Source organism: Aegilops tauschii, chromosome 3 (genome assembly GCF_002575655.3).
Source record: "Aegilops tauschii subsp. strangulata cultivar AL8/78 chromosome 3, Aet v6.0, whole genome shotgun sequence".
Taxonomy (NCBI): Eukaryota; Viridiplantae; Streptophyta; class Magnoliopsida; order Poales; family Poaceae; genus Aegilops; species Aegilops tauschii.
In genome coordinates this window covers 69,558,362-69,583,109 of record NC_053037.3, presented here as the reverse complement: position 1 = coordinate 69,583,109, position 24,748 = coordinate 69,558,362, and the positions used below count along the sequence as shown (strand labels likewise).

Here is a 24,748-nt window from a genome sequence, read left to right as displayed (position 1 = left end):
GTATCATCAGGCGTCTTGATCTATCTCTATGGATCTTGATGCCCAATATGTAAGTAGCTTTATCCAGGTCTTCCTTTGAAAAACTCCTTTCAAACAACCCTTTATGCTTTCCAGAAATTTTACATCATTTCGGATCATCAATATGTCATTCACATATACTTATCAGAAATGTTGTAGCGCTCCCACTCACTTTATTGTAAATACAAGTTTCTAACAAACTTTGTATAAACCCAAAAACTTTGATCACCCCATCAAAGCGTATATTCTGACTCCGAGATGCTTGCTCTGATCCATGGAAGGATCGCTGGAGCTAGCATACCTTTTAGCATCCTTAGGATCGACAAAACCTTTCTGATTGTATCACATACAACCTTTCCTTACGAAAACTGGTAAGGAAACTTGTTTTGACATCCATCTGCCAGATTTCATAAATGTAGCTAATGCTAACATGATTCCGACGGACCTAAGCATCGCTACGGATGAGAAAAACTCATCATAGTCAACTCCTTGAACTTGTGAAAATACTCTTTGCCACAAGTCGAGCTTCATAGACGGTAACATTACCGTCCATGTCCGTCTTCTTCTTAAAGATCCATTTATCTCAATGGCTTGCCGATCATCGGGCAAGTTCACCAAAGTCCATGCTTTGTTCTGATACATGGATTCTATCTCGGATTTCATGGCCTCGAGCCATTCGTCGGAATATGGGTCTACCATCGCTTCTCCATAGCTCGTAGGTTCATTGTTGTCTAGCAACATGACTTCCAAGACAGGATCACGCATTACTCTGAAGTAGTGTGCATCCTCGTCATCCTACGAGGTTTGGTAGTGACTTGATCCGAAGTTTCATGATCACTATCATAAGCTTCCACTTCAATTGGTGTAGGTGCAACAGGAACAACTTCCTGTGCCCTGCTACACACTAGTTGAAGCGACGGTTCAATAACCTTATCAAGTCTCCACCATCCTCCCACTCAATTCTTTCGAGAGAAACTTTTCCTCGAGAAAGGACTCGTTTCTAGAAGTAATTACTTTTGCTTCCAGATAGGAGGTATACCCAACTGTTTTTGGGTATTCTATGAAGATGCATTTATCCGCTTTGGGTTCGAGCTTATCAGCCTGAAACTATTTCACATAAGCATCGCAGCCCCAAACTTTTAAGAAACGACAACTTAGGTTTCTATAAACGGTGTCGTCTCAACGGAATTGCGTGGTGCCCCTTTTAAAGTGAATGCGGTTGTCTCTAATGCCTAACCCATAAATGATAGTGGTAATTTGATAAGAAACATCATGGTATGCACCATATCCAATAGGGTGCGGTTATGATGTTCGGACACACCATCACACTATGGTGTTCCAGGCGGTATTAATTGTGAAACACTTTCCACAATGTCTCAATTGTGTGCCAAACTCGTATCTCAGATACTCATCTCTATGATCATATCACAGACATTTTATCCTCTTGTCACGACGATCTTCAACTTCACTCTGAAATTGCTTGAACCTTTCAATAATTCAGACTAGTGTTTCATCAAGTAAATACACTCAGCATCTACTCAAATCATCTGTGAAGTAAGAACATAACGATATCCACTGCATGCCTCAGCATTCATTGGACTGCATACATCAAAATGTATTACTTCCAATAAATTGCTCTCTTGTTCCATCTCACTGAAAACGAGGCCTTTCAGTCATCTTGCCCATGTGGTATGATTTGCATGTCTCAAGTGATTCATAATCAAGTGAGTCCAAACGATCCATCTGTATGGAGTTTCTTCATGCATATATACCAATAGACATGGTTCGCATGTCTCAATCTTTTCAAAAATGAGTGAGTCAAAAGATCCACCTACATGGAGCTTCTTCATGCGTTCTACACCAATATGACTCAAGTGGCAGTGCCACAAGTATGTGGTACTATCATTACTATCTTATATCTTTTGGCATGAACATGTGTATCACTACGATCGAGATTCATTTTAGGTGCAAGACCATTGAAGGTATTATTCAAGTAAACAGAGTAACCATTATTCTCCTTAAATGAATAACCGTTTTGCGGTAAACATAATCCAATCATGTTCAGCGCAACCACCAAATCTCGATGGTAGAGGGAGCATGCGATGCTTGATCACATCAACCTTGGAAACACTTCCAACACATATCGTCATCTCACCTTTAGCTAGTCTCCATTTATTCCGCAGCTTTTATTTCGAGTTACTAACACTTAGCAACCGAACCAGTATCTAATACCCTGGTGCTGCTAGGAGTACTAGTAAAGTACACATTCATATAACGTATATCCAATATACTTTGTCGACCTTGCCTGCCTTCTCATCTACCAAGTATCTAGGGTAGTACTGCTTCAGTGACCGTTCCTCTCATTACAGAAGCACTTAGTCTCGGGTTTGGGTTCAACCTTGGGATTCTTCACTAGAGCAGCAAACGACTTGCTGTTTCATGAAGTATCCCTTTTGCCCTTGCCCTTCTTAAACTAGTGGTTTTACTAACCATCAACAATTGATGCTCCTTCTTGATTTCTACTCTCGCGGTGTCAAACATCGCGAATAGCTCAAGGATCATCATAACTATCCTTGATATGTTATAGTTCATCACGAAGCTCTACTAGCTTGGTGGCCGTGACTATGGAGAACTATCACTATCTCATCTGGGAGATTAACTCCCACTCGATTCAAGCGATTGTGGCACTCAGACAATCTGAGCACACGCTCAACGATTGAGCTTTTCTCCCTTAGTTTGCAGGCTTAAGAAACTTGTCAGAGGTCTCATACCTCTTGACGTGGGCACTAGTCTGAAATCCCAATTTCAGTCTTCGGAACATCTCACATGTTCTGCGACGTTTCAGAAACGTCTTTGGTGCCACAATTCTAAACCGCACCGAACTATCACGTAGTTATCAAAACGTGTATGTCAGATGTTTTGTAACATCTACAGACGACGCTGAGGTTCAGCACACCGAGCGGTGCATTAAGGACATAAGCCTTCTGTGCAGCAATGAGGACAATCCTCAGTTTACGGACCCAGTCCGCATAATTGCTACTACCAACTTTCAACTAAATTTTCTCTAGGAACATATCTTAACCAGTAGAACTAAAGCGCAAGCCATGACATAATTTGCAAATACTTTTTGACTATGTTCATGATAATGAAGTTCATCTGATTATGAACTCCCACTCAGATAGACATCCCTCTAGTCATCTAAGTGAAACATGATCCGAGTTCAACTAGGCCGTGTCCGATCATCACGTGAGACGGACTAGTCAAGATCGGTGAACATCTCCATGTTGATCATATCTTCTATACGACTCATGCTCGACCTTTCGGTCCTCCGTGTTCCGAGGCCATGTCTGTACATGCTAGGCTCGTCAAGTCAACCTAAGTGTATTGCGTGTGTTCCGAGGCCATGTCTGTACATGCTAGGCTCGTCAACACCCGTTGTATTCGAACGTAAGAATCTATCACACCCGATCATCACGTGGTGCTTCGAAACGACGAACCTTCGCAACGGTGCACAGTTAGGGTGAACACCTTCTTGAAATTATTATAAGGGATCATCCTACTTGCTACCGTCGTTCTAAGCAAATAAGATGCAAAAACATGATAAACATCACATGCAATCAAATAGTGACATGATATGGCCAATATCATCATGCTCCTTTGATCTCCATCTTCGGGGCACCATGATCATCTTTGTCACCGGCATGACACCATGATCTCCATCATCATGATCTCCATCATTGTGTCTTCATGAAGTTGTCACGCCAACGATTACTTCTACTTCTATGGCCAACTCGTTTAGCAACAAAGTAAAGTAATTTACATGGCGTTATTCAATGACTCGCAGGTCATGCAAAATAATAAAGACAACTCCTATGGCTCCTGCCGGTTGTCATACTCATCGACATGCAAGTCGTGATTCCTATTACAAGAATATGATCAATCTCATACATCACATATATCATTCATCACATCTTCTGGCCATATCACATCACATAGCACTTGCTGCAAAAACAAGTTAGACGTCCTCTAATTGTTGTTGCAAGTTTTTACGTGGTTTGTAGGTTTCTAGCAAGAACGTTTCTTACCTACGTATGACCACAACGTGATTTGCCAATTTCTATTTACCCTTCATAAGGACCCTTTTCATCGAATCTGTTCCGACTAAAGTAGGAGAGACAGACACCCGCTAGCCACCTTATGCATCTAGTGCATGTCAGTCGGTGGAACCTGTCTCACGTAAGAGTACGTGTAAGGTCGGTCCGGGCCGCTTCATCCTACAATGCCGCCGAAACAAGAAAAGACTAGTAGCGGCAAGAAGAATTGGCAAACTCAACGCCCACAACTACTTTGTGTTCTACTCGTGCATAGTAACTACGCATAGACCTGGCTCATGAAACCACTGTTGGGAATCGTAGCATAATTTTAAAATTTTCCTACGCTCACCAAGATGCATCTATGGAGTGTACTAGCAACGAGGGAAGGGAGTGCATCTACATAACCTTGTAGATCGCGAGCGGAAGCGTTCCAATGAACGTGGATGACGGAGTCGTACTCGCCGTGATCCAAATCACCGATGACCGAGTGCCGAACGGACGGCACCTCCGCGTTCAACACACGTACGGTGCAGCGACGTCTCCTCCTTCTTGATCCAGCAAGGGGGGAGGAGAGGTTGATGGAGATCCAACAGCACGACGGCGTGGTGGTGGATGTAGCGGGTCTCCGGCAGGGCTTCGCCAAGCTTCTGCGAGAGAGAGAGAGGTGTTGCAGGGGAGGAGGGAGGCGCCCAAGGCTTAGATATTGCTGCCCTCCCTTCCCCCCACTATATATAGGGCCAAGGGAGAGGGGGGCGCAGCCTTGCCCCTTCCTCCAAGGAAGGGTGCGGCCAGGGGGGAGTCCTTCCCCCCCCCCCCCCCCAAGGCACCTCGGGGGTGCCTTCCCCCTTTAGGACTCTCCCTTTTTTTTATCTCTTGCGCATGGGCCTCTTGGGGCTGGTGCCCTTGGCCCATATAGGCCAAGGCGCACCCCTTACAGCCCATGTGGCCCCCCCGGGGCTGGTGGACCCCCTTGGTGGACCCCCGGACCCCTTTCGGCACTCCCGGTACAGTACCGATAAAGCGCGAAACTTTTCCGGCGACCAAAATAAGACTTCCCATATATAAATCTTTACCTCCGGACCATTCCGGAACCTCTCGTGACGTCCGGGATCTCATCCGGGACTCCGAACAACTTTCAGGTTTCCGCATACATATATCTCTACAACCCTAGCGTCACCGGACCTTAAGTGTGTAGACCCTAGGGGTTCGGGAGACATGCAGACATGACCGAGACGCCTCTCCGGTCAATAACCAACAGCGGGATCTGGATACCCATGTTGGCTCCCACATGTTCCACGATGATATCATCGGATGAACCACGGTGTCGAGGATTCAATCAATCCGTATGCAATTCCCTTTGTCAATTGGTATGTTACTTGCCCGAGATTCGATCGTCGGTATCCCAATACCTTGTTCAATCTCGTTACCGGCAAGTCTCTTTACTCGTACCGCAATGCATGATCCCGTGACTAAAGCCTTAGTCACATTGAGCTCATTATGATGATGCATTACCGAGTGGGCCCAGAGATACCTCTCCGTCACACGGAGTGACAAATCCCAGTCTCGATCCGTGCCAACCCAACAGACACTTTCGGAGATACCCGTAATGCACCTTTATAGTCACCCAGTTACGTTGTGACGTTTGGCACACCCAAAGCACTCCTATGGTATCCGGGAGTTGCACGATCTCATGGTCTAAGGAAAAGATACTTGACATTGGAAAAGCTCTAGCAAACGAAACTACACGATCTTTTATGCTATGCTTAAGTTGGGTCTTGTCCATCACATCATTCTCCTAATGATGTGATCCCGTTATCAATGACATCCAATGTCCATAGTCAGGAAACCATGACTATCTGTTGATCAACGAGCTAGTCAACTAGAGGCTTACTAGGGACAGGTTGTGGTCTATGTATTCACACATGTATTACGATTTCCGGACAATACAATTATAGCATGAATAATAGACAATTACCATGAACAAAGAAATATAATAATAACCATTTATTATTGCCTCTAGGGCATATTTCCAACAACGTACTCTAGGCTGCTGAACCTCATTCCCTGCCCAGGGGCGAAGCTATCGATCTGGTCAAGGTGATCGGTCGAATTGGCGTGCAGAACGAGGTTGCCGAACGCGAAAAGCTGGTCGGGAATGAATATGCCCCCCCCCCCCCCCCGTGCGGATGCCATCGTTGATGACTAGGCGAGCCATTGATCCTTCGGCAATCCAGTAGCGGAACTCTCAATGAAAGCACCAATGTCGGTGCCAAAACCAACGGATCTCGGGTAGGGGATCCCGAGCTGTGGATCTTGGATCAATGGGGAACAGGAAACACAGGGACAATATTTACCCAGGTTCGGGCCCTCTCGAAGAGGTAAAACCCTACGTCCTGCTTGATTATATTGATGTGTATATGATGGTTACAGAGTTGATCTACCTTGAGATCGGATGAAATAAACCCTAGACGAGTAGGATGATGGTTCTTCTAGCCTCTACAGACTAAACCCTTGGTTTAAATAGACACCAGGGGCACCTAGGGTTACACATGGTCGGTTGCCATCAGGGAGTAAGCATGCTGATTCTTCCATCTTGACTTGGAGGACGCACCAAGGCTTCGGAGGCTTCCTTCCTGAACACGGAGTCGCCCTTCGGCCAATAGTCACAAAGCGATCTACTGTCTGGCCCATAAGAGATAGACCGGCGACCTGAGGACCCCCTAGTCCAGGACTCCCTCAGCGGGCAACATGGTTGTGTGCTTTGATCCACCGACTCCACTTTCGATCGAGAAGGTTGGTTGGCCTCGGCCTTGTCGACGAGCATGCCAGATTTGCGTCCCCCTGACTCTGCCCAGCCATACCTGGGGTGTCAGACCCTTTTACGCGTTTTCTCCGGGACAGCCATTTGCTACTAAAGTCGCGGTTGTATTTTGGTTTACGCCGATGGCTCCCCGACCGCTGATTCTAGAAGTTCATGTGTTTCAATAAATTTGCTCCGCTAAGACGGAGGCACAAAGACTCTAACAAGCTTTGCTCATGATGGGTCATCGGTGGATGCATGAGGAAGAAAACTTCAACACTTTCAAGGACTTTAATGTATTTTTTTAGTTTTGAAGGGTATTTTTGGCAGGGCATGTGCTAATTTATATGTGGTCTTTAGGGCCTCTTTGATTCACAGGATCTCCAAAACGCATGAATATGAAAAATGTAGGATAGAGTGGCATGTCACCTTAGATACGACAGGATTGTAAGGGTGTTTGATTGCGCATAGAAAAGACGTAAGATTTTTTCAAAGAGGTTGGAGCGGATAAAAAAATTCCTATGAAATCTAGTGCAAATGAATCCTATGAAAAAATTACTATGGTCTAGAATCCTACGAATCAAACAACCCACATAGAAAAAAGTTAAGATATTGAATCCTTTAAAATTCCTTTGAGAATCCTTTGATTCAAGGAAGCCCTTAGCCTTTAAAAAAAAGAACACATGGTATGGTATTTGCTAACATATACTCCCTTCATTTCTAAATATAAGTCTTTTTAAAGATTTCAATATGGACTACACTCAGAGCAAAATGAGTGAATCTACACTCTAAATTATGTTTATATACATCTACAGGGGGAGTGTAAAAAATGTCGAGAGCATATAGGTCTGCATGAGCAGATGGTTTTGTACAAAATCCGCCCTCCATTGAGATACAATTTCTCTGGTACACCACCATTTGTTGTACTACAGTATATCTTTTGTTCGGTCTAATTTTGCTGCTAACATAGTAGTGGTGGGTTAAAAGAACATGCAAACTTCACGAAGATGCACGGCGAGCTTTTCGAAAGCAGAAAGACACAAGTTATTGGACCTATGTGGAACCTTATCGAGCAAGTCATCCAAAAAAGTCGTCACGTTTTGCAGATACGTCCTCCTAGCGACGCCACCGGCCTATTCATTTCTATCTCTTTCCCTTTTCCTTATCCGTTCATGGATCCTAGCGCCATTATTTGCACAGACTGGATACATTTGTTTCTAGGAGTGCAAAATAGTTTTTTTTTAGAATCACCGGGGAAGGAGTCCCTCCACCTGAATATATTACTCAAAGTGGCCATAATACCAGGAGAGTGATCCAGTTTATAAGAAAAACCAAATCAAAAACCTTAACAAATTGACCCCGTTTATGAGGAAAACCGAGCGGAAAACCAGACAAGTAACAAGTGTTACAAGGAAAGGAGAGGAACAAGACGCCCAACATAAGGCAAGACCTAGCTAGCATACTAACAAGACCAGGTAGATGAGGGGTGCGTCGAGGGATCACAATACCAAGACTCTACAAACAGCCTAACGCACCGCACCGGCGTGCGTATCAACCCCACAGCACAACAGAGGAGCATCCACAATCAACGAGTGCCAAAACTTAACACAAACCTTGTGCCAAAGCTTAACACGAACCTTGACTGAGTGCTCCGCCACGGAAGTTCAAGACGATTAGCAAGGCGGGGAGGCGTCATTGCTTCGTCACTGAGCAAAGGTGAACCAAGACGAGACCAAGAGCCCAAGGCTCGCCTCAACAGAACAGGGTCATGAGCATGCATAGAAGCAGGCCGGAGACCACATGTAGGACAGCCGAAGAGAAACACCTGAAGAAGAAACACCACCCTCGGTCCTAAGCAGGCCGCACCACCACCACCAAACGCACCACCCACAACCACACACAGCAACAGACGCCGTTGTTTGGGTCTCCAAGACGACGCCTCCAAGGAGATAGTGTTGTCGAGCACACAACACCGTCATTCGATCCGGCAAGCCCGATCTTGAGTTTTTACCCGGAGACCACAAACAAAGAACTGTAGGCGTTATAGCTCCACGACGGGACCTCCTACGAGGAAAACGACGTCCGTAGACGCCGCTGCCGCTGGCATCAGCATAGCCGATGCAGGGTTCTCACCCGAAGTTTGAGCACATCCCTACAGCAATACGGCAGCCGACCACCACCGCCGTCGAACCCTCCAACGATGAAGAAGCACGACAAACCGCCTCAGCCAGCCGCACCTCGCGGACACCACCGACGGCCAAACTCAACACTAGACGCCAGATCCACAATGGCCGGCCGGACGCAGAGCCACCGGACGCAACGCGAGCCACCGTGCCCCACCAAGCACCATGCCGGCAAGGAGCAGAGGGGCGCTGCCCGAGCCAAGAACCACCATGGTTCCAGGCTGCAGCCATACATCAGGCACGTTGACGCGCCCCACGCGCGCATCCGCACGCCTGCCGGAGGCCAGAACCGAAGCGCCCGCAGTGCAGACTGAAGGCAGGGGATCGAACCTTGCTGTTGCAGCACCTCCCACAAAGAGCCGCAGCCGGCCCGACGCACACCACCAGACCAAAATCACCAGGCGAGGAGCACAGGCTGCCACCCCGAAGCTCCGGATCCAGCCGCACGAAGATGCCACCACGAGCTGCCACCACCAGATCCACCCGAAGCTGCCACACAAGCTCCAGCTCCAGATCCGCCCGATACAGCCACCGCCACGACCAAACGGGGCGGCCCGCCACACAGCCGCACGAGCGTCGTCCCGCTGGAGGTCGCCGGCGAGGTCGTCGGGGTACTCCAGCCGCCGGCCCACTGTAGTCACGCCGCAAGACCCCATGGCCGAGCCTCCCTCCACCCCAGCACCACCGACCGCGAGCGAAGCCCGCCTCCAGCCGCAGATCGACCGCCAGATCTGGCCACGGCGGATCGAGCCCCCAAGGCAGCCCCGGGGGAGCCTCGCGCAGCCCACCACGCAGCCCCAGGAGCAGCCGCAGCCCGGCAGCCGCGCAGCACCGTGCAAAATAGTTGTCCACTACGTTTCTTTTTGTTATTAATATAAGTAAAGTACAGGAGCATACTAGTATACTGAACGAAGTCTTCAGTACGTAGTTGATTCCTGATTGAACTGACCAGGTGTACGTATGTTCGAGACAAATTCGTGAGCGAAAATGTGATGGCCTGGCCTATAAATTCCTGATTGAAGCTCCGTTTGCCTTAATTGTGATGAAGGCTCACGTTGATCATGCTGTGCTTGTAGCTGATACTAAGGACTGAAAGGCTATTTGTTCAGCCAATCAGAATTAGATCATCTTAAATGTGCACTTAATCATCACCCGGTGTTATCAGAACAATTTTTATTTTAGTTTTCACGTTAACTGGCAGGAGTTGTGCCGTTGCATTTTATTATAGATTCAAAAAAAATTGTACTGGTGCCAAAACACAAGAGCAAAACAGAAAAAGGACAAAAGCGCTAGCTATTAAAACCATTAAGCTACGCGTGAAGGGCGGCCAACCAGCTATGCCACGTGGCGCAAGCTAGTTGGCCGCGGTGAAAAAGCTTTTGGATATTATTTTTAAATGGAGGTGAGAAATTTTTTAAAATGTTTTATTTAGATGGAGGTGATGACCCCAAATATTTTTTTAAATGAAGGACTACACAAAGTGACGCTCACTGGTAGCCTGAGTTGGTGATTTTTTTCTTTTTTTTTAGATGGAGGTGAGGATCTTTTTAAAAATATTTTTCTAGATGGGTGAGGACTACATGTATTTTTCTAATTGAAAACGTGCGCACAACTTCTCAAGTGGTGCCACCGGGTGACGCCCCAACCACTAGTACAAGTGAAAGGCCATGTTTGTGGACGTGGAGTTTCTGCATCCGAGCTCAAATGCTCTCTGGTGAACAGTAAAATAGGGGAAAATAGTAAAAAAAAATCAAAAAAATTGCAAAATAATAATAATTATGGTAACCTTTGACAAATGTTTTATGTGATTGCAAAATTTATCATGAATGGATATTTCTAGAAAAAAATAAAATTGATACTCCAAAAATGCTATTTTTGAAAGTATTTTAGAGCGTTGATTTTGTTTTTTTACATGACTTCCATGAAGGTCATTTCGTGATGAAAATTTTCAAGTATATAAAACATTTGTCAAAGGTTATCATAAAAAAATCATTTTTTTTATTTTACTGTCCACCCAAACTTATTTGAGCTCGGGAGCAAAAGGACACTTTCGCAGCTAACAAATGTTCGCCGGGAAGGATGGTATTTGCAAGTGCATTCATTCCTTCTCAGTGAATGTAGAAAAAAGATTCTCTTCGGCAAACCAGGAGTAGATTGGAATGTTCATTACCAAGTACCATTACGACATAACCAAACGTGCCGAAAAAACAACGGTAACCACAACCAAATTACCGAGCGTAATAAACTTGTGCACCCTCTTAGTCCGAGTATAAAATTATGTGATATACTCCCTCCGTCCGAAAATACTTGTCATTGAAATAGATGTATTTAGATGTATTTTAGTTCTAGATACATCCATTTTCATCCATTTTGATGACAAATATTTCCGGACGGAGGGAGTACTCCCTCCGTTCCTAAATGTAAGTGTTTTTGAAGATTCCATTACAAACTACATACGGATGTATATAGACATATTTTAGAGTGTAGATTTACTCATTTTCCTCCTTATGTGGTCCATAGTGGAATCTCTACAAAGACTTATATTTAAGAACGGAGGGAGTACAATATGGCGTGGCATAATTTTAGACAATGCATGCACATCACGCCCATGCATTGTCTAAAATTAACACGTCGAAGTAAATACATGAGATCATTTGGTATTGTGACCCACGTAGTAACCCAAACTTGATGCGACCTTCGATAGAAAATCGATGGCGTGAACGCTTTTCCTAAATCTTTCACAGTACAAACTCAACAACTCCAAGTCCAATCTCCAGTGTATACCAAATAATAGGAAAAGAAAATAGCAAACTTACAATCCTGTAGATGCAAACCAACCGGAACTACACGTACATCCTCGGGCAGAAGAAGTGTGTGGGCGATTCAACAAGAATCGGCAGCAAATTAAAGATTGGCCCGTCTAATCTCCTCGCCAAGAACACAAACCCTAGCTGGATTCTTAACAAAAAACGCAGAACTTGGCCGCCGAAACATGGCGAGTTTCTGGTTTAACAAACGCAATCAAAACTGACCTAGATACACGGCCGGCTGGCCCTAATAGTGCACGCAGGCACAAGGTACAACTGTCCTGGACTCTTATTGTGGACCGAATACTAGTTGGACTCAAACCTGAACATAGCCACATACTGATACTAGTACTAGTACTAATCCAACTCTCTCGTTCCTCTATCTTATCTAATCACTAATTAACTAATTTAAAAATACGGCACACTGATCACAAAAAGACAAACAAACTAGTACTACTTTCTTGTACGCTCACGTAGATGTGTTTGCCTGCATGGAGTTCTGAATCGTGGCTCGACGTCCTCCGGTGCAACAAGTTGGACAGGAACATGTCCAATGGAAATATGGGTTACCGTCTTGCTGCAATGTTACATCAGTAACTTGTTTCTTTTTCTCATAGCGTCTGGCAGGAACTATATACTTTTTAGTATTTCTCTGATTCACCTTACTGACAATATTTTTAACTACATCATTTGGGGTCACATCAAAATTGGTATAAAAAATTGGCAAAGTTGATGCATGCATGCATGGAGTTTTGCTACACTTATGGGTAATTGTTACATGTTGAGCGGTGTTGCATGATGACTTGTGAGTGTTTAATTGGGCATTAGTGGACCATGGGACTCACCCTGATCCGGTTACAGCTTGGTTTCGGTCGGGGAACCACCGTGATGTTTAGTTAGGGTGAAGGGAAATTTCGTAGGATACGGTAAAAAGTTTACATAAGCTAAGAAAACAAAATAATAAGTGCCACACGTGTGCACAAAGCACTTCGGCCCTGATGTTTTCTACAACTAAAGCTGCAATCCAAAAAAGAAAAACAAACAAAAAAAATTGCCCTTCAAAAAGAAAGTTACCATACTTGCCAACTAAAGGGGAAAGTATAAGGTACTCCCGTTCTTGGGGTCCTCCCGGTGCTCCAAGTTTAAAAATAACATTCATAAATGTTTTAAAAATTTCTGAAAAAAATGTGAATGTTCGCAAGGAATGTAGCTACAACCCCTAAAAAGTTCAAGTCCAAACTTGAAATGCACATTAAGAAAAAAATGTGAAATCTGGCACGAATAGTGTAAACAAAAAGACAAAATGAACATTGACACTATTCACATCTGGATTTTACATTTTTGTTCCTCAATGTACATTTTGAGTTTGGACCTGAAATTTCTAGGGGTTGGAGTCACATCCCTTGCGAACATTCATATTTTTTTTCAGAATTTTTTGAAACATTGAAGATTTGTTTTTAAACTTGGAGCACCGGAAGTACCCCCAAGGATGGGAGTACCAGATATTTTCCCCCAACTAAAGTTGTCATACTCACGTCACTAAACTTGCCATAAAAAATATTTGGAGTTGCCATATGTTCGTACCACACGTGTGGCACTCCCATCAGGGTAAAAAAAAAGGTTTACATAAGTCTAGCATTTTTGAGCATTGATTCATGTAAAAAAATTGGCAAAGCTGAGAAGCAGAGCTACCTCAGTCAGATAGAAAGTACAACCAAACATGATTTAATACTTGCATTAATTCTCCTGGCCTCTTCGATGCAGGCAGACTTCTATCATTAAAAAGCCATTAAGATTTTACATCACCAAAAGACGTACAAGTTGAAAGAAAAAGGCCACAACTAGGCAGACACAAGCGAAAAGAAGAATAGGATTACATGAAGCAGCCTCATGCTGCACAAATGGACGGCCATCCATACCCCTTGAGTATACCCCGAGCAGCTGTTTCTCATCGATTGCACCCAAAGTCCATGGATGCTCGGGCCTCCTCCCGACGAAGTTAGGAGCACGACGTACGGACTCACGGCGACGAAGGTTCTCTCCAGGAATCGACGGAGAGGGTTCAAGGATGTTCCCAGCGAAGACGATGGCGCCGGACTCCTCCTCGATTACAAAGAAGGCAAAGGGATGGTCAGCAACGAAATCCACGAGAACCGGCGGTGTCTTCGGTGGTGGGGCGCAGCCGCACATTAGGCCGGCGGTCACGGCCGCCGCCTCGGTACCATCCTCGTTCACCTCAATAACAGCCTTGTGGACGATACCGCTCAGAGCCAGCGGCCTGCCGGTGCCGTCGTCCTCCACCATGTTGGACATGTCGGCTCCCGCCACATGGAGTCCCAACCGCCGGAGAATGTCGGACATGTCGGCCGAAAAGGCAAGCTTGAATCTGGGCAGCTTGAAGTCGCCGACGGAGACGAGTCTCGTCGGAAGGTGTGCGCGGATGAAGTCCGGGCTGGACGCGATCCTCTGGACCAGGCCTTGCAGCCCGTCGCGGTCGTCCGGGAGGAAGACGCACATGGAGAACGACGCCGGCGGCGATGACCACACGTGTCCTTGCCTGTAGTCGAGCTTGAGCACCTTGAACCCTTGGTGGCAGGCGATGTACTGCTTCTTGCCGCTCTGCATGAAGGCGACATCAAAGGCGGTGCCGTCGAGGCGGTAGAACTTGTCGTCCTCGGTGTTGCGCTCGCGGAAGGGGGAGTCCCACGTGGCCTTGAAGTAGACGGCGTTGGCCACGACGACGTCCGTCTCAGTGGACACCTGCTGCTCGGTGAGCACCGAGTCGATGAGGTTGTTCGTCGCCGCCGCCGCCCAGGCGTTGATCTGCTTCACGGCTTCTCCTGCTGCAGAGCCGAACACCCAGACGTGATTGGTTAGAACTTGGAAATAATTACCACTGTGTGTAAAAAACATGAGATGAGCAAGGAAGAAGAGAGATTTGTGGCACCGACCTTTTCACGGAAGTCGACGCCGCCGGTTTCCGCCTTGTAGGACTGGGCGGCGGCTTCGCGGAAGGATGGCCTGAGCTTCCGGGTCTCGTCGTGCCACACGCCGCACGCGAAGGAGACGCGCGGCCCGCCGCCCTGTTGGCGCCGAGCCCTAGCTTGCTCTTTGCGCCGGTGCCCAGCTCCCTCGCTCTCTCTCGCACGAACGAAGGTAGAAGAAAAAGAAGACACGGGACACGGTGGTGTTTTTCGGGCGCACATACGTCTGCTGCACGAACGGCTTTTTCCTCGAGCACGAACTCGAACTCACACCACACACGAGCAGTACAACAGAGGGCCTTTTATATCCAGATGCACGCACACCATCCAGCCAACACACCGGCCACTAACTCCACGCACGCATGCACCACACCACATGACCTGGCCACTAACCCACTAGCTACATGCATGCAACTAGATAACGACCTTATCCATGCACTCAAGGACTTGCCAGCTCCACCAGACGCCCCGCTCGTCACAGCCGCGGGACTCGGCTGCCAACGGAACCATGCACGTCAAGATTAGTGCTAACACGCCCGGCGTGCGGTCGACGAGGGCCTGCTCCGAGAGGCCGCGGACGATCTTGGCGAGGTCCTTGCGGGACTTGGCGCCGAGAAGGGCGAGCAGCTGCTGGAGAGTCGCGCCCCGGGCGCCCGCGGACGTGAGGGCGAGCGCGGCGTAGATGGACAGCGGCGAGAAGACGAGGTTGCCGGTCGCGCTCGCCGACGAGAGCTCGCTGATGAGGCGCAGGGCGAACGCCGCCAGGCCGGGGCACGCGAGCGCGGTGGTGCGGGCCTTCATCGTGATTCGTGAGCTCGAGATCACGGTCGTTGTCTTTGTGCGTCGACCTAGGTTACGATACGATCGGTGTCAAGGCGATCTATTTATTTGTCGAATCCAATATGGGAACGCCACGGATTGTTTTCTTTTTCGAGTTCTTCACGCATACGTTCTCCCGCGTGCCCATCGGTGTCAAGCACAGCTGAATGCTGATGTCAAAGGAAAAAAAACAAGCACAGCTACCTAACAGAAGTTTCTTTTTAAAGAAGAAGAAGAAGACCTAGCAGAACTAACATCATCCATTTTCCTCCCGGATTGTGCAAGTAGCAATTAGTCACCAGCACATTTGTCATTTCCTTTCTGGCAAGTTTCTTTGCATTAGAGCATCTCCAACGCCCGCCCAACGCGCTGCGCGCTAAAAACTATTTTGCCGCGTGTCCATTGCCTGATTTGGCGCGGCGGGCAGCGCTGACTTCAGAAACCGCGCTAAAATGCAGCGCGCAAAAATACAGCACGCGCGACTCTCGCACAAACAACATATGCATTCCAAACACAAGCAAAAAATCAAACACAAACAAAATAAATTAACAATAAATAGATCAATTTCGTTATTACAACTCAAACAAATAGTTTATCGTTCAATACAACAAATAGTTCAATAATACAACAAATAGTTCAACAATCAACATCAAACACACAAATTATGATGCTCTTTGTCGGCCATTCCAAGCCCACCACTCCTTAATGAGATCCTTCTGAAGATTATCATGCGCTGCGGGACGTCGAATGGCATGATAGGAGGCAACAAAACGGGCCACCTTTCAGCCCTCCGTCGCACTCGCACGGGATGTCCCAAGAGCTCATACTGAGAGTAGTCTACATCTTGACCATGCTCATTCTCGATGATCATGTTGTGCATGATCACACAAGCGTGAATGATGTACCAAGCATCTTTTGATCCCAAAATCTAGCCGGTCCTCTCACAATAGCAAATTGGGCTTGCAAAATCCCAAAAACACTCTCCACATCTTTTCTAGCCGCCGCCTGATCATTGTGGAAATCAAGATTTTTCTTACCTTCCGGTTTTTTCAACAACTTCACAAATGTTTGACACTTTGGGTAGATGCCATCCGCAAGATAGTAGCCATAGTTGTATGTACGGCCATTTGCTACAAACTGCACCGGTGGCAAATCACCATTTGCAATCTTACTCATCAGTGGTGACCGGTTGACAACGTTGATGTCATTCAAAGATCCAGGCATTCCAAAGAAAGCATGCCAAATCCAAGTCTCTTGATCGGCCACCGCTTCAAGGATTATAGTGGAACCCTTTTTTGGCCGTGGAATTGCCCATGCCATGCCTTTGAACAATTCTTCCAACTCCAATGCATGCAATCTATTGAGCCAAGCATACCTGGGAAGCCGCGAGCTTTGTTCATCTCCAGTAGCCTTGCGGCGTCTTCAGCATTGGGAGATCTCAAATACTCCTGGTCAAACACTTGGATAATTCCGACTGCGAAGCGCTTGACACACATGATGGCTTGGCTCTCACCCATGGCCAAGTGATCATCAACTAGATCAGCCGGGATACCGCATGCCAACATACGCAAAGCGGCTGTCACCTTCTGAAAGGTGCTATGCCCGAGCTCTTGGGCGGCATTCCTCCTTTGCTGAAAAAACCGGTCATGACTCACTACTTTATCTGCAATGCGCCTGAACAACTCGGTGCTCATCCTAAACCGGCGACGAAAGTACGACTCCGGGTATGTGGGATTCTCCATGAAATAGTGTCTCATCAATCTGTTATGGGCATCGATCCTATCCCTCCAAATCTTCTGCCGACCCATAACTGAACCACCGTGCTTCGGTTTTTTATTGATGTGCATAGCTAGGATCATTGCAAGATCCTCCTCCTCTTCCATATTAAATTCTTCTTTGGAAAAATCATACGACGAACTCATCTACAATGTTCAATACTAGGCTATAAAAACTACAATCAACATGCACCAAATTCATGAAGTTTGAGCAATACCTACCTTGCGGGCGTTTTGTCGAACACCTTGCGGGCGTCGAGCGGCAGTGAGCGGCCGGTGCTGTTCGTCGGAGGACTGCCGCGCGCGAGGGGCGGCGTGACTAGAGGGAGACGGAGGAAGCCGCCGCGGCGCGGGGATAGGCCGGGGAAGCGCCGGAACGGTCGCCGGAATAAACGGGGTGGCGCGGGCGGTGGCGGCGCCGCGGCTGGATGGGGTAGGTGGAGTTGCGAGCGAGCGCTCGAGAGTCCAGCGCGCGGGAGCGGGCGCAGCAAATAAGCGGCCTGCGATGGCGTTTCGGCCCGCGCGCTGAACTAGATATGCCACGCGCGCGGTTTTTGCGTCTCCGCTGGAGCGTCCGGAGAGGTAGCGCACGCAAAAACACTGATTTTTCAGCGCGGCGCTTATATAGCGCGGCTGTTGGAGATACTCTTAGTCAATACTATTAGCATGAAAATTATCGTACTTGCACATCTATGCACGATTGTAGGATTTCTTTACTTGCGCTTATCATTTCCAAGATCACGCAAATGCGGTCATGGAGAAGATTGCCAAGTTTGTCCACGACATAGACTATAAGGGGCGGATCCAGTGTGTGGTCAAGTTTTACGCGGAAGGGGGCGTCAAGTTCTTCAACTGGCTTGTTCTTCGCAACCGTTGTTGGACCTCTGACAGGCTGCGGCGAAGGAGGCTGCCTCATCAGCCCTGCTATCCTCTTTGCTTGCAAGAGCACGAATGCACGGGTCATCTACTCCTACAATGCTCCTTCGCAAGGTCCGTCTGTTTGAAGTTCTTCGACCAAAAGCATTGGAGTGCCACTGCCCAGAACAACATGCCACGTTGGTGGAATGGTGGACAGTGGTACCTTCTTCAGCCACAACCCCGATCACAAAGCAGTCAACTCTCTAATCATCTTCACATTGCGCTGCTTATGGAAAGAACGAAATAGGAGTCTTCAATGCGGTCGCTGCTCTTGTCAGCGTGGTCGCAAACATCATATAAGGGAGAATGGCACCTTTGGTTGCTCGCCTGGCGGCTCAAGCACGACAATGGTAGGACGACGGGCAATCATGCGAGTTGTAGGTGTATAAGCTTCGGTGTAACCATACTGTACTTTGGTTCTCCATATTCGTTTTGGCCAATCAAACATGGGAGTAAAAGTTCAGGCCAATCTCCCGATCTCAGTTTTTTAAGCGTCGTCGAGCCAATACTTTGAATTTCAATTTCTGCAGCTATTTAGTTCTTCTAAAATCTTATAGTTACCTTTTATATTCTTTTCATCTATTAGGTGTCAAGCATTGCAAGATCAGGGTTACCCGAACATTTTTTGTTTCTTATTTACCTCTGAAACATTGCAGTCATTGGATAAGAATAGCAAACTTCTTGACAATCTGATGGGAAATCTGACATTGATGCTAATGAACTTTATGTGGAGTTGATGTTTCTCTAAAATTTCATTCCAAAAGAAAATATTGGGCCAATTGAAATTCTAAGTTTTTAAAGCGGCATGATTGTTTTCCCCAATGAGAGTATGGCATATACAATTCTAACTATCCCTGTGACTGGCTTCTGCAGAACGAAGATTTTATAAATTGAAGCTATAGAAGTCCTATATGTGCAATACCATGACACAACAAAGACTCGCTGTTTTGGACACAAAAGCAGTGGAGAGTGATCCATCGGAGAAGATTGATTATGAGGATACTATTCAAGATTTTATTACAAAGAACACTAAAAAATAGGTACAATTTTGACATTTCAAATTGCTATCTAAGATATTATGATTGCCGGCAATAATTTTTGCTACATCCATTTAGATATAACCACAGGCTTTCTCGCTGCAACTGTTGTCTCTGTTTCGCTCAGCAACAAAATATCCTACGGGAAGGATTTTGCAACCAGCGAGTGCTCCGACGAGTGACTTCCGGCGAAGTGATAGCGTTGAGAGCAGCTGTATCCAACGCGGCGCTGACCACGCTGACGAGCCGAAAATAGCAGTCGCCAAACAAGAAATAGACATCACCTGCTTCCTACCGTCTGCAAGTATCAATGGAACAGCTTCCAAACTGAAACAGCTAAATTCTTACAATTTCAGTCTTGAATTCTCAGATGCAGAAAACATATTAATGATTCTGTGAATATTTTCACATCATTTGCCACCCATTAAGAGGCATATAAGTTGTCCTCTTCATATTAAAATTTTTATAAATGCACCTTGTATTTTAAGCTATGTCAGTATGGAACAAAACGAATCACCACCTTGGAGATGATTGTACATTCTGAAGATCTGTATTGTTTCTGAGACAACTATATGTGTATTGTTTCTGATTGATATATACATGTATTCCTACCTATGGCCAAAACTTCATTCAATCTTGAATACATGTATATATCAATCAGCTTAAGCACCCTACAATCTACTAAGAGAATGAAAAATGTCAAAGGCAAGAAAGATAAGATGCAGCAGAAAGAAAACAAACTAGGGAAATCAAAATGGCTCAGACATCCAAGGAAGGAATTAGCAGCATTAGCTCTCAAGCCTGGCAGGGCGAAAGCTCTTAGGCGGCATCTGCGAATGTTTTGAGAAACAAGCCTTAGTTCTAACATCATCGCCATTGATTTCCCCAATCAATCACAAAAACATTAAGTGAAGCAAGAAGTGTAATCACAAAAAACGGCTCTGTGTACCGACTGAATCACAGCCACAGGTTCCTATCAAATGTGAAAATCTTTGTTGGCACAATGTAGCATCTCTGGTCAAGGCTTGTGGCTACCTGAGACGTGGCATCGGGCCCAAGAAAACAAGAGAAAAAAACTGCAAGAGAACAAACATCATTGCTAAGTCCCTCAGAGACCCGTTTCAAATCACGCACACAGCCGAATCAAGCCGGTGCAAATGGTATTCCATCCGAGAGCAAACCACAGAGGTTATGCTACAGTGATGGACACTTCCAGCAGCACAGAAGCGGCTGCTGTTTACAGTGTCATACGGCACTTCCTGGTCTAGTGATCCTCACAGGGACAAGATGAAGCAGTACAAAAAGGAAAGGATGACACAACTTCAAGCAATGCTCAGTGGAAAGAGAAGTCGTTTTTGGTTTGGAGGCTCACGGTGATAGACGCCACCACTGCCAAAAACCTATATGAATCATCATCGCATCACAAGAACACAGGGGAAACAGCAATAAAATCGACAGAAGATGATGGAAAGGTACAGGCTTCAGTGTGTGTAACAACATAATCGATCAACGGCAGACGAATCCACCTCACCGAAATCCGCTAAGATCCTTTCGGACCTGAATCATCACCAGCCAACCAGATCCAATCCTCTTCACAAGAACGAACGATATTAACAGTAGACTAAAAAATGCTGATTCGCGCATGGAATGTCTCCAAAACACCTCCACGAGATCACAATAATACCTCCCTCGAGGACGAGATGTTTGGGTTAAATCCATCTCGCAAACGAAGAAATTGCCTCAAAACACGGAAAAGCTTTGGGACAGAGTGAGTTTGCTTTCCTTCCACACATCAGAAAAAAAGAAAATCTGGCAGAAATTTACGTGCTGTGCCGACGGAAAGGGCCCGGAAAATCATCGAGTAGTCAGATCCAGGTGAGTTGAAAGCCGGCTTGGTGTTCTATCTAGCAAGATGGCAGGACGATTTGCCGATTGGCTGGGACCGTGGGTAACGAGATCCAGACAAGAAGCTGATCTTGCAAAACCGTACAACGTAAAAATAAATCAAACCGAGAAAAACTACGCAGCGAGAAAGAAATCGAAAGAAGATTGACGAACGCCAACGAGGGGATTGAGGGAAGCTGCGGCCGCGGTGAGGAGGCGGCGCGCTCACGATGGGATTATATTGTGCGAGGGTCTGGTTATATATAGCCACCGCCCCACCGGGGTTCCTTGTTAGGGTTTCGGCTTCCGCCGGGCTGACCTGGCCCATGAGATGGGGAACGTGACCGGACCCAGTTCGGCCCAGGTGTGAAGCCTGAATCGCAAGGGCTTCGACCGAGGGAATATGTGAGTTTTTAAGAATTCTCAAAACAAAAGTGAGTTTTTAAGTAATTCTCAAATGATTCTAAAAAAGTAATTCTCAAATGGTGCTAAAAAAGTAATTCTTAAATTTGTCTAAAAAAAGTGAGTTTTTAAGAACCCCTCAAAAAAATGTAAGTCTTTAAGATTGTTTAAAATTATTTAGCAGTTTTGAAGGGATCTGGAAATAATGCAACACATAGATGATATTGGTAATTAAGTGTAAAACTATTTGAATCAATTTTATAATACAGATCGAGAACACAAAAATAAGGGAATTCAATTTTTAATAGTAGTAGTAACTAATGTAAGAGCCTTTTTGTGATTGCCCCGCTCCCTACAACTTAGTTCCGCTCACAAAAAAACAAAAGCAAAACGGGGTAGCTTCATGTCGTCCTGCTCCATAGAAAAATAGATTTACCCCATTTGAGAACATGAAAAAATGTTTTTCATTAAACCTTTAGGGGGTGCGTCAAAAACTCAGTTTGAAAAGTCCTAGTGGAGTTGGGGGGAAAATGCCCACAACTGTCGCCGGTAAGTGGATATCCCTTGGGTTTCTACGTCACACTGCCCCAAAAGACATTTTCCATCAACATTTCTCGTTCTTGAAGCTTGAGCCGGCTGAAAGTGAAACAAGATAAAATGCTCTATGATGAAGCTGCATCTCCTGGGTGAAACTAGTCCAAAGTGAAATTGATGGAGCGGGACACTCTCCAAAAGGCCCCAAGTTAGGCTTTGCATTTGCCAATTATCAATATTAATATCAGATATTTTTTTTAGAAAAGTGTGTGACATGGATAATAACGTTATCTTACATGCCGCAAGATCTCTAATCAAAATTCATAACATGGATTAGGAAAAGAGCAAACAAATTCAACACGAAATTATACCTAATATGTGCCCGTTATCACTATTCACACCAAGCTTGTAATTTCATTCCTAGAGTGATGTTTGAAATTTGGACGTGTTGTGGCTATATGCACTTTTTATGGGTTGTCGACCGACCAACGGTTCAAGACGACCATTAAGGGCTAGGCGAGTGATCGAGCTACCCTCCTTTCTTTTGTATCATCGAGTTATAGGTTTGTGGTGTTTTGTCCCATTTCGAGTTCTGTAGTGAAATAATTTGTGGACCAATGTCTCATCCCATTTGTTACTTTCTCTCTTCATAAGCTGGTTTACCCATCTTAATCTCGAGTGCCTCTTAAATGTGGTAATCTTTAGGCCACTCTTCCTAGGAACCCACTGATATCTCTGGATTTGAATTTTCTTCCCGTTTCCCACTCTCCAAATCTGACCTTTCTTTAGTAGTTCAAGGCCATGCTCTATACCTCTCCACGTTTGGGAGGCATCCGAGGAGAAGACGGTATCCAACAGGTTACCCTTGGGATAATATTTAGATTTTAAGACCCTCGCACACAAACTGTTTGGGTTTTGGAGAAGACGCCAACCTTGTCTCGCTAAGAGAGCTTGGTTGAAAATTTGCATGTCGCGGAAACCAATCCCTCCCGCTCTTTTGGCTTGATCATTTGTTCCCATGCCATCCAATGAACTTTTCTTTGTCCATCCTCCTCTCCCCACCAGAATTCTCTGATTAGACGCTCGTATTTCTCACAGAAACCCACCGAGAACTTGAACACACCCATAGCAAATGTAGGCAGCGCTTGTACAATTGACTTAACATTCACCTCTTTTGCTGCAAAGGACATGTGTCGTCCGGCCCAGTCACTACACATCTTTAGGAATCTATCCATGATAGGTTGAAAATGTTCATCTTTCATCCTACCCTCCGGGGTTGGGAGCCCCAAATATTTACTTTCGAAGGTAGAGGAGTCACAGGCTAGAATCTGCTTAATTTCATCTTGCAGAGCACTAGGGCAATGCTCACTAAATAGAATGGAACATTTGCTGCTGCTCAGCAGTTGGCCTGTACACCTTTGAAACAATGTTGAAGCCCTTTTTACTGCTCTGGCTTGGTCACAGGAGGCCTTAAAGAACACCAAACTTTCATCCGCAAATAGTAGGTTTGATGTCCTCGGGCTATTGCGAGCCACCTTCACCGGAGATTGATTTCCTCCTCGAATCTCATTATTAAAAATGGTAGCAAGCCCATCAATGACAAACATAAATAAATATGGGCTTAGAGGGTCACCTTGTCTAAAGCCTCTCGAGGGGATAAAAGGTTCCAGTACTTCACCATTCATTTTCACCGAGAACCTGACTGATTTTACACATTTCATTACCCAACTGATCCAAAGCGCACTAAAACCCAACCTCTCCATAGGCCCTCCAAGAAGTCCCAATCCACCTTGTCATACGCTTTGGCGAGTTCTAATTTGTAGGCACAGTGCGTGTTATGGGGATTCTTGTTGTGCTGAATTTTATGAAAACATTCAAAGCTATGATGGCGTTATCCGTTATCATCCTCCCCGAGATGAACGCGCTTTGGGTTTCTGAGATAAACTCATCCAACAGCGGTCGCAAGCGATTTACCAAGCATTTGGATATGACCTTGTAAATTACGTTGCAAAGACTAATTGGGCGGAAGTCTTTCAAACATTGCGGATTCTTCCCCTTGGGAATGAGTACAATGGATGTGTCATTGATCCCTTCAGGCATGGTTCCAACGGATGTGCGAATTGGTACGATTGACTCGAATTTAAAAAGTTCCCATCAGCAAAAGAAGATTCGTCTAAAATATTGCCATGTTGTTCTCATTTGATAACAAACAAAGAGAGAATTGAGACTAAATCACCATCTTTTTTTGGGGGGTAAAATCACAAATTTCTTTACTCCAAGTTTCTTCTCCAAAACCCAAACTCTCGTTCGCTCGCCTAACCACGAAGAACCTCTGCTACTGCTACTCGCGGTGGAGTTGTTGGAATTCTCCGAAGAGGAAGTGTGATGTAGCACAGCCACATAAAGTATTTCCCTGAGTTAGGAACCAAGGTTTATCGAACCAATGGGAGACACCAAGCTAGTAATGTTGGCGGTACATACACACAAACAACA

At 45.9% G+C, this 24,748-nt stretch overlaps 2 protein-coding genes, 1 long non-coding RNA gene and 5 other non-coding genes across 8 annotated transcripts; all 8 read right to left on the bottom strand.

Moving 5' to 3' along the window:
- Positions 1 to 13,611: 13,611 nt before the first annotated feature.
- LOC123493488 (putative serpin-Z5) lies at positions 13,612 to 15,162 on the bottom strand. The gene is made up of 2 exons (XM_045234667.2): positions 14,854 to 15,162; positions 13,612 to 14,745 (listed from the first exon to the last, which is right to left on the bottom strand). Exon 2 carries the CDS (start codon positions 14,525 to 14,527, stop codon positions 13,700 to 13,702), a length of 828 nt encoding a protein of 275 aa, XP_045090602.2. The 5' UTR covers positions 14,528 to 14,745; positions 14,854 to 15,162; the 3' UTR covers positions 13,612 to 13,699.
- Positions 15,163 to 15,238: 76 nt separating this feature from the next.
- Positions 15,239 to 15,787, bottom strand: LOC141020532 (putative serpin-Z8). Its single transcript, XM_073510030.1, has one exon. The coding sequence runs from the start codon at positions 15,685 to 15,687 to the stop codon at positions 15,301 to 15,303; it is 387 nt and encodes a 128-aa protein (XP_073366131.1). The 5' UTR covers positions 15,688 to 15,787; the 3' UTR covers positions 15,239 to 15,300.
- Positions 15,788 to 19,375: 3,588 nt separating this feature from the next.
- On the bottom strand, positions 19,376 to 21,542 carry LOC120976479 (uncharacterized). Its single transcript, XR_005772007.3, has 2 exons — positions 20,036 to 21,542; positions 19,376 to 20,003 (listed from the first exon to the last, which is right to left on the bottom strand). It is a non-coding gene; the product is annotated as an uncharacterized lncRNA (long non-coding RNA).
- Positions 20,191 to 20,311, bottom strand: LOC120962153 (small nucleolar RNA SNORD14). Its single transcript, XR_005753005.1, has one exon. It is a non-coding gene; the product is annotated as a small nucleolar RNA SNORD14 (small nucleolar RNA).
- Positions 20,354 to 20,490, bottom strand: LOC120962247 (small nucleolar RNA snoR2/U65). Its single transcript, XR_005753089.1, has one exon. It is a non-coding gene; the product is annotated as a small nucleolar RNA snoR2/U65 (small nucleolar RNA).
- Positions 20,539 to 20,719, bottom strand: LOC120962226 (small nucleolar RNA Z112). Its single transcript, XR_005753068.1, has one exon. It is a non-coding gene; the product is annotated as a small nucleolar RNA Z112 (small nucleolar RNA).
- On the bottom strand, positions 20,764 to 20,857 carry LOC120962231 (small nucleolar RNA Z152/R70/R12). The gene has a single exon (XR_005753072.1). It is a non-coding gene; the product is annotated as a small nucleolar RNA Z152/R70/R12 (small nucleolar RNA).
- LOC120962230 (small nucleolar RNA R11/Z151) lies at positions 20,912 to 21,010 on the bottom strand. Its single transcript, XR_005753071.1, has one exon. It is a non-coding gene; the product is annotated as a small nucleolar RNA R11/Z151 (small nucleolar RNA).
- Positions 21,543 to 24,748: the final 3,206 nt, after the last annotated feature.